Raw genomic sequence first — 9,973 nt, forward strand, 5'->3', positions numbered from 1 at the left:
TTATTGAATCCCTATTCAAAAAGAAAATGACTCTTTAATTTTTATTTTTCGATCAGCGAACTAGAAATCCGGATAAGGAATTCTGTTGACCGGGGGGAAGGTGTTAGGCACCCCTCGAGTCCCGTGGTTCTAGCACGGTCGCTTTAAAGACTTACGTCCGGCTTAAATTAAAACCCTTTTTTTTTTTTTTAGGATTTATAATATTTGTCAACCTAAAAGTTGTTTGCCTCCCGCTTTTAATTTATTTTGAAATTATTTACTGACGTGTGGCTTACCGATAGTAGTACTTTTCGGCCTCACCACAAATTTAGGCACGTTTCTCGCGCCTTTACGGCATTTATAAGTCGTCCCTATTTTCCAATCCAAATATGCACCTAATGGGTTTTAAACCTCCCTAACCCAATTCAATTGGCTTCAAAAGGTAAATTAATTTAATTATAACGAATGGTCGGTAGCAGGGCTTTCCGACTTATCGTTAATTTTTGCTTATGTATCAAACTTTAAATTAGGGGGCTAAGAACCTAACTCGTTGTTTTATGAATTCACTCTCTTACAAATGATTTTCCCTCTTTTTCTTTTCTTTTATACGATAGGATTTAGAATAGATCTGCACCTCATCTCGCTCATTTTTACCTTAATTAATTAATTTCTTATATCTCGTGATTACAGTAATACATTAAAAGAAAATCTACAGAAACCGAAGCGCATATACTAGCATTTAGTATTAACATGAAAGAATATTAATTTAACCAATAACAAAATCAGTTATGCTTGTTTCCCATAATCTAATTGCATTATAATACTGTTATATATGTTTTATCTTTTCTCATCTGTATTGCTTTTTCCTTTCCATTTTATTTCACGACAAACCCTTAATACATATTCTCAATTTTCATCAACTAACTTATAACAACATTAAACTCAAGAAAAACGAAACAACAAAAAATGAATAAGAAGAAAATAAACTAATTAACCCATTGCTTGAATCTATTACAGTAAATGAGGGGCCAGAACGAAAAAGAAACAAAAATGAATTGACTCTTCGTTAACTAACATATTCGATGAAATATAGAAAAATGTTAAACCTACCATGGATCTGATCCAAGTGTAAACTAAGAAAAGAAAAGAAAAATATTGAATCACTAGTTAAAACGTAAACGTCTTCATTTAACACGGTTATTATGTTACAAGAGAAGATTTGAGAGTTGCTTCTTTTACGTCGAAGACTTAATAAAGTAAATTTCAATTAATAATCTCATAAATTAATTGATTAATAATAAATAACTAAAGATAAAATTTTTAACCAATTTACACAAATCTTTTGTCATTAGCTTTTCTCACCATTTTGAGTGCAACAAGTTAAATATGAAAAGTATCTACCAACATGAATTTTAAATAAAAAAAAAAACATATTAATTAACATATTCACACAAAGATGAACGAAATGGAGATATTATCACAATGAAATAGAAAGTTCGAGGAATGAACATCGAATAGAGCCAACCCAATATATTTTCGAAAGTGAATTAACAATAAGACATTCTTGATACAACAAAGTCAAGCCTCGACAATAGACATATTTGTGTAACAAATTGATTAAAAGCAGGAGTAGAATGCCATTACCGGAGACTAAAACAGGAACCGAAACTCGAACTCCAACTCACGAACCCATAAGAATACTCTTCTTTGGTTTTTTTTTTCTAACCGTGTATGTGTGTGTGCATATATATAATCTTGTAGTGGTTTTTTTCTTTTTTTTTTCTTCCTCTTCCGTGTGTAGTGTGTGCAGTATATATAATCTATATCTAGTGTTTGTGTGTTTTGTGCATATATCTAATATATAATATGTAGTCGTAGTGCCTCTGTGTTTTGTGCATATATATAATATATAATATGTAGTAGTAGTAGTGTGTAGTAGTAGTGTAGTAGTAGTGTTTTTTTTCTTGTTTTCCGTGTGTGTGTATATAGTATTAGTCGTGTAGTGTATGTAGTAGTGGTGTGTCGTGTATATTCTGCAGTGTGTTTCTCCTAGTAGTGCATGTGTGTCGTGTGTATAATATGTAGTGTAGTGTGCATGTGCATGTCTATGCTGTAGTAGTAGTGTGCATATGTATATATAGGTAGTAGTGCATATATAGTAGTGGTAGTAGTGTTTTGGTTTTTGTAGTTTCCGTGTGTAGTGTATAGTATTCGTATTCTAGTAATAGTTTGTGCAGATATGTAGTATATATAGTAGTATGTAGTAGTGTTTGTAGTTGTGGTAGTGTGGGAGGGATAGTGGGGGAGGTTGATTAGGAGTGGGGGATTGTGGGTGGTTTGGGTAGATTTAGGATTTGACTTCTTCTTCTTCTTTTTTTTTTTTAAATAAATAAATAAGTAATAAAAATAAATAAATAAAAAACTTATTTTAATATGACTTTATTTTGTAGTTTTCCAAACTTTAAAAGCAATCTTGTAAAATAAGATACTAAATGACGTAAAACATTCAGTTTGGTCAAAAATTAGGTGTTTACAAAAAGGAAAAAGATATTATGACCTAATAGATTTATATTCTGCTTTCTCAAATAAATAATATATATATATATATATATATATATATATATATATAAGTGAATATATGGAAATGCATGACAGATACAAAGAAATTCGGATAGAAGCAGTAGGAGTAAGATTCATTTATTACCAAACATAAAGACCAAAAGAAAATAAGTTACGAAATATATGTAGCAATATTACTGTCTTTCGATGGAATTCTTTTTAATTTATTGAATTCTTTTTCGCATTGAAAAATCCTGTTCTTTTATACTTCTCCAAATAGTAACTAGGAAATTGAATACTTTTATATAAAGGATGACGAGAATGATCAGATACAAAATTGAAGATAAAAGAAAAATAACGATTAAACTCATTAAGTGATACGATATAAAAAATTACCTAATGGAGTAATAAATATCTTAAAATTTAAATCTTTAATTTGTGAAAACAAATGATGGTCTGAGTGATTTCTTTCATCACCCAATCTTTTGTGGGGAAATAAATACCACCCTTATGTAAGGAAAAAAAAAATTAATTAGATGCTTATCAATCCTAAAGGCCAACATATAACATCTCTTTCCTTCTTCAAAAGTCACCAAAAAAAAAAACTTTCAAAAAAAATATATTTTTTTAAAAAAGTGCAAAAACAAAACAAAGTAAAAATACAAAAGAAAATCATTTGACTTTGTTGGATAACACGTAGGCGTCAGGCATGGACCATGGCATTTTGTACGTCACAATTTCTTTTTTCCTACACCACAATTTCAAATAATTGGGACCCCATTTCTCTCCTAAACAAAAATCTCACAATTCGAGGCTATCTTCACAATAATTAAAATTCCAAATTCTCCTTTACATTTGGTGATTGATTCAAAATAGTAAATTTAAGGGGTTGTTTGGTAGACAAGATGGAAGCATAAATATTTTATGGATCAAGATATCTCATGGGACTATGTTATCATATCTGATATATAAGATATGCTATCCTATGGTTTGGTTTGTGACTTTGGATGTTGAAGGTGTTCTTGGGGTCATCTCGTAACTCCTATGGAGTAGAGATGATGAGGTCGGTTTATAATTTTATTTTTTTTCATTTTGTCGTATTTCGCTCAAAGAATTGAAAGAAGATGATGTATCAAAGATGTTTGTGAGGGTCAACTTGATCCTCTTCCCCATCGATGAGATGATAATCTCAATATTTTAGCATACATGATGAGATAAGGAGTTCGAGAATTAGCTAATAACTAACATTAAATATGAGATAAAATCAATTCTAAAAATTGTTCTAGAAATTATTAAAATTATCTCACATACCAAAGGATTCATAAGGGTCGTTTGATACATGAACTAAATCATCTTAAAATTATAATCTCTAAATTAATATTTTCACTTGAAGATGGAATGAAAAAATATCAAGCTGGATGGGATAAGATGAGAAATCGCATGCGAAAAAAATTATACCGCATTTGAGATAAATTATCAAGTCTGTTAATTCTCTATCTAAATATCACTAATTTTTATTTATTTTTATTTTTTTTTATAAAAACATAACTTAAATATCAGAGCTCGTATGATATAAGAGATAAAGAGATATCTAATTTCAAAATTAATCTTAGGATAAGCTTATTCCATAATTGATTAGAATAATATAAATGAGATATATACCTCATCTCGAGGTTAATTTTTATCCACCCTCGTGAATATATGATCCCGACATAATTAATTCCATGATAACATAAGTGACCAATTTGGTCATTTCATCTCCAAAAACAAATGGATCCAATCGCATTAGTCCACAACGACGTCGTATCAACCACTCATATTGAGCCAATAAATACCCCCCCCCCCCTCACTCCACCCTTACCCTTGTCTCTACTCATTCTCATAGTGTTCATCGAGATCTCTTTGTAAATCTCTCTGTAGATCTTGTTCAACAAACAAATGGCTAAAGATCCAGTTCGCGTTCTCGTTACTGGTGCTGCTGGTAATAAATAAACCTCAATTTTTTTTTTGTGATTTTTGGGTTACTTAGATCTATTTGTTTTACTTCATTTTGACTTGATGTTTTGATTGATTTCTATTAGTTATTTTATTGTATTTAGACTTAGATCTACTTGTTTCCTATTGTTATGCTGTTTTATTTCGTTACTGCTTTTTTTTTTTTTTTGGTTGGAGAATAGTTGTCAAGTAGATGTATAATCCTTATGTGATATGTGCATAATTATGTATGATTAGTGTATAATCTGTGTATCCAGTTAGAAAAAAGTACAGTGAATTCGACTGGCTATTTGTGTAAAGATCCCCCTTTTTTCCCCATATGTAATGTAAAATTAGTACGCACTCCGTTCCAGAAAAAATGTGAACTGAATCCGTTTCGATTTGTTTGCGGTGCCTTACTTTTTAGTTCGTTTAGAAAAGAATGTGTTTTTATATTTTTTTTGGCAACTTTTTAATTTTAATTTTTCGCTTGGCATGTTTAAGACAACGAGATTCAAAAGTTTTATTTACTTCTTAAAACTCCGCGTTGAGTCAAAACCAGACAAATAAATTGAAACTGAGGGAGTGTTTGAGTATTGAGATGACTAAAATAGTACTATAAGTATTTGTTGTTAACACGCGAAGTCGGGGTTCAGCCCTTTGAATTTGTCCCCTCAAAAATTATGGTTGTGGTCTTTTGTTATGTTTTGTTGTTTGCTTTGATTTCCTTTTAGATATTCTGCTAATTTGGTTTATTGATTTTTTTTTTTTTCGAGCACCTCTGGTAGGTTCATAAATTATTGATCTTTAAAATCAAACAGGTTTAACTGAATTGGAGATATTGAGTATTCAACCCCTAACCCCCTCAACCACCCTCACCACACACAAAAAAAACAAAAAAAAACTACTTTCGGATTGAGGTTTAGTTGTTATTAGCACGATTGAGTTTATGCGTTTGTTATGCCTTTTGCCTTTTGGGTTGGATATCTAGAAAGAAAATGAAGTACTAACAACTATGATGTCATGGTTTAGATTGCGGATTCATGATTTGGATAACTTGTCATGTGTTAGTTAAGCTAGATTAAGTATGAAGATTAGCTTGTTAGTATTTCTGGAATCTGTTTTGAGGTTTTACGGCTACTTTTCTAAATCTGGAAAAATTTAATTGTGAGGCTAATGTTTTATTTGTTAAAAGATTATGGGTTTGTTGGAATATTATGTTAACAGGATAATGTTGTTTTGTTTTCCAGGACAAATTGGATATGCCTTGGTGCCAATGATTGCCAGGGGAGTGATGTTGGGTGCAGATCAGCCTGTCATCCTCCACATGTTGGATATTCCACCTGCTGCTGAGGCACTGAACGGAGTGAAGATGGAATTAGTGGATGCTGCCTTCCCTCTTCTTAAGGGTTGGTGCAGTTTCTTATAATCTTAATGTTATGTCGGCTTATCTTTTTCTGATAATGAACATGGTTTAAATGGTGTGTTCTTCTATGTATGTGTTAGGTGTTGTTGCCACAACTGATGCTGTTGAGGCATGCACTGGTGTCAACATTGCTGTCATGGTTGGAGGTTTCCCCAGGAAAGAAGGCATGGAAAGAAAAGATGTCATGTCAAAGAATGTTTCTATTTACAAGTCCCAGGCTTCTGCTCTTGAGAAGCATGCAGCTCCCAACTGCAAGGTCAGGCATAGTATATAGATCTTTGTGAATTCCTTCTAATTTTAAACTTTGTGTCTTATAAATTGCACCTAGTGTCCAGTGCCGCATGATATACTTCCAGCTTTTGATTAGATATTTCTTCTATTTGATTGTGGAGGTAATTGATTACTTAGCTGATGAATAGATAACCTAAGTCTGTGAGAATAGTTACGAGATGCCTATTGCCAACTTTTAATGGCCTGTGTGTTACTTTGACAAGTCCTTTCTGCCACAAACTCAATGTCCTTGTTATTCAATGCCTTCTGTTTGTGTCAATGGAAGCATCATTGAACCAATTTCAGGATTTCGATGTACATGTTATGCACTTTCATTTCATTTGTGGTAGTAAAGTTTTGCCTTGTATCTCTTCCAGGTGTTGGTTGTTGCTAACCCTGCCAATACAAATGCATTGATCTTGAAAGAATTTGCACCTTCCATCCCTGAGAAGAACATTACCTGTCTCACAAGGTTGGACCATAACAGGGCCCTTGGCCAAGTCTCAGAGAGACTGAGTGTCCAAGTGAGTGATGTTAAAAATGTCATCATTTGGGGAAACCACTCATCAACACAATATCCTGATGTCAACCACGCAACAGTTACAACACCAACTGGAGAAAAGCCAGTCCGTGAACTTGTGGCTGATGATGCATGGTATAATGCTACTGCTTGTAAATTTGATTAGCTAGTTATTTTTTCTTTGAAGTTTGCCGATTAACTGATATTTTTCATTCTCTATCTTTAGGTTGAACGGTGAGTTCATTACTACTGTACAGCAGAGGGGTGCTGCCATTATCAAGGCTAGAAAGCTTTCTAGCGCTCTTTCTGCTGCTAGTTCTGCTTGTGATCACATTCGCGATTGGGTCCTTGGAACTCCAGAGGTAGATCTCTTGACTTGGGGCCTTGTTGTATTAGTATAAAACAGAGTAATTGTTTATGTGTATTGTTGGTAACTTCAATCTAAAGTAGCTCCTGTCTCAATTTTTTTTCTCACCAAATGTTGCAGGGTACTTTTGTTTCTATGGGTGTTTACTCTGATGGGTCATACAATGTCCCAGCTGGGCTCATTTATTCCTTCCCAGTTACATGCAAAAATGGAGAATGGTCCATTGTTCAAGGTTAGTAAACATATTTAGATGTATTCAGATGCTGTCCTTGATATTTTTAATCAATTATTTAAACTGTACCATGTTAGATCCTGTTATGCTATTGGTTTCAGGCAAGTTCATATCTTTAAATACAACTAGTCAAATTAAATTGTTAGTTTGGGGATGGTGGAAGTGGATTAATCTGAGTCATAAATCATGCTGTAGGGTCACGGGTTTCAGATTCCTTGTTTTGTCCATCTTTAGCCTCAATAATTGTTGTAGCCTCCATGTGGAAGAGAGAATTTGAGGAAGATATTTCATCGGACATTTATTTGCCTTAAGTATTTTTATTAGAAAATATTTCTAAAGTGAGCCTTGGTCTGGATGTTCCTCTTTGTTCTCCTTTTCTCTCTTAAGATAAGTAGATAACATATATGGTTTCATTCCCTTTGTGAAGTGTTTGTTTGTTGTTTGTGTACCCAGGTCTTCCAATTGACGAGTTCTCAAGAAAGAAGTTGGACTTGACAGCTGAGGAGCTATCGGAGGAAAAAGCATTGGCTTACTCCTGCCTTACATAAATTTTGCCTTTTCAACCTATGGGGAGTGTATGTGGTAATAGAAGTGGCTTCAGGTTTTGAATAAGGCCATTGTTGATTCTTGAGGAAAGTAATGATGGGGATACTGCTTTGTCAGTTGTTTACTCTTTAATGTTCGAGATTGAACTGAATCTGTCTTTTTTGCGAATAAGTAAGTAGCATCTTTTGTTGTTCCTTTGCTGATAATTTTCCTATCGTGAGCGAGTTTTAGCTTTATCTTCACCTTTCTTTGTCTAGTCTTTAATTGTCTTAAAATGCATATCCTCTGTGCTCTATATTGTGCTTTTTTCGTGGACAACATAGAACACTGGTTGAATATTCCAATCATTGTTGAAACCAATTAGTCGATTGTTTGTGTTGGAATATCTATGTGAGTCTTCTCTATAGATAGATCTATTGCATGTTCCGAAATTGCATTAAACAAGAGCAAATGAAACATATGAGCCATTAAACAGACCAAATGAAACATATGAGCCATTGCATGAACTTCATTGAATACAAGTATAGAACAGGTGAACCATACATTGTTTAGAGGCCAAGGCACGTAGGATGTTCACATTCTTCAAGAGACAAAGCTTGTCGAGTCACATTATTTTGGTGCTTATAAGATTGTACTACTTATGATCTTTTTTTACTTTAGGCCTACATTTTACGTAAATGGAGTAATTCAATGGCAATACATAAAACTACAACGGCAATATATTCAGTTTTATTTCATATGTAGTGTCTGGTGAGAGTCGGATGTATGCAATAGATTTAGTTTTATATCATCTAGTGTCTGGTGAGAGTTGGATGTATGCAATATATTCAGTTTTATTTCTTAAGTAGTGTCTGGTGAGAGTCGGATGTGTGCGAATATTACCCTAGGTATGGGATGCGGATGTATGCAATATATTTAGTTTTATATCATCTAGTGTCTGGTGAGAGTTGGATGTATGCAATATATTCAGTTTTATTTCTTAAGTGGTGTCTGGTGAGAGTCGGATGTGTGCGAATATTACCCTAGGTATGGGATGCAGAAGCTATTTTCTATAAAGGTAGGAATATAATAAGGTAATTAATAAAAACTTTGGTTGAAAAAAGTAGCAAAGGCATCATTTCCACCCAATACTATACAAGAAAAGTCGTAGCCACATCTAAATTATATAAGTGACCTATTATACACCTTAACTATATAAAAGTGATATTATTACCTCCCCGCGACCCTCATTCCAAGGCACGTATGTTACACTTATTTTAGGCGCGTCCAGCCTATTAAATAACAAAGTAAACGGCTAAAAACATTAAGGAAAAATGCATCGTTTCCACCCCAAATTATAGTCGAAAAGTTGAATCCACACCTAAACTATATAAGTGACTTATTACACACCTTAACTATAAACAAATGATACTTTTTACTCCCTAGATCTGACATGGAAAATACATAATTATTTAAATAAAAATTGACACATTTAAATTAAAAATTAATGCAAAAGAAATTAAAAAAATTAAAATACTCCTCCCCCAACCCCCAGCATTCATCTCCCCACCCCCAAACCATCATCTTCTTCATCACCCCCCACCCAAAAACTCCAACCCCAACCCCAAATCATCTTCTTCTTCATCACCCCCACCCCAACCAACACAGTTTCTTCATCACCCCACCTCCAAATTCCAACCCCATCCCCAAATAACACAATTCATTCATCGAATCAAAGTCAATTTCACAATGAACAAAATCAAATTGTATTTGATGTTTAAATGGGCAAAATCAAATTTTATAAAAAAAAATATAAAATTTTGTAGCGAGGATGTTTTTCGGTGAATTCTCGTCAGAAAATTTGGATTCATCGTCGACTTTCTCCTCTCTGTCTGTTAATTATTAATCTATCCAAAAATGTAGTTTGCTACCATATTAGTTTTTTTTTTTTTTTTTAATTATAGCTGAAAAACAAATAGAAAAAGTACGGAAATGTGTTGGTTATTACCATTTAAAACACAGAGGCCACAGTCGAGTGACCATTTTTTGAAACAATAATGGCCATTATAGCTGAATTTTTTTTAAGAAAAGACGATGGGTTACGGATGAAGAACAATGTTA

General features: G+C 33.2%; 1 protein-coding gene across 1 annotated transcript; it reads left to right on the forward strand.

Annotated features, from left to right (window-relative positions):
* Nucleotides 1-4,225: 4,225 nt before the first annotated feature.
* LOC107864181 (malate dehydrogenase) lies at nt 4,226-8,079 on the forward strand. Its single transcript, XM_016710471.2, has 7 exons — nt 4,226-4,519; nt 5,763-5,921; nt 6,019-6,194; nt 6,586-6,863; nt 6,955-7,090; nt 7,216-7,327; nt 7,781-8,079. Exons 1-7 carry the CDS (start codon nt 4,477-4,479, stop codon nt 7,873-7,875), a joined length of 999 nt encoding a protein of 332 aa, XP_016565957.1. The 5' UTR covers nt 4,226-4,476; the 3' UTR covers nt 7,876-8,079.
* The last annotated feature ends 1,894 nt before the right edge of the window (nt 8,080-9,973 follow it).

This window comes from Capsicum annuum, chromosome 3, assembly GCF_002878395.1.
Source record: "Capsicum annuum cultivar UCD-10X-F1 chromosome 3, UCD10Xv1.1, whole genome shotgun sequence".
NCBI classification, from domain to species: domain Eukaryota; kingdom Viridiplantae; phylum Streptophyta; class Magnoliopsida; order Solanales; family Solanaceae; genus Capsicum; species Capsicum annuum.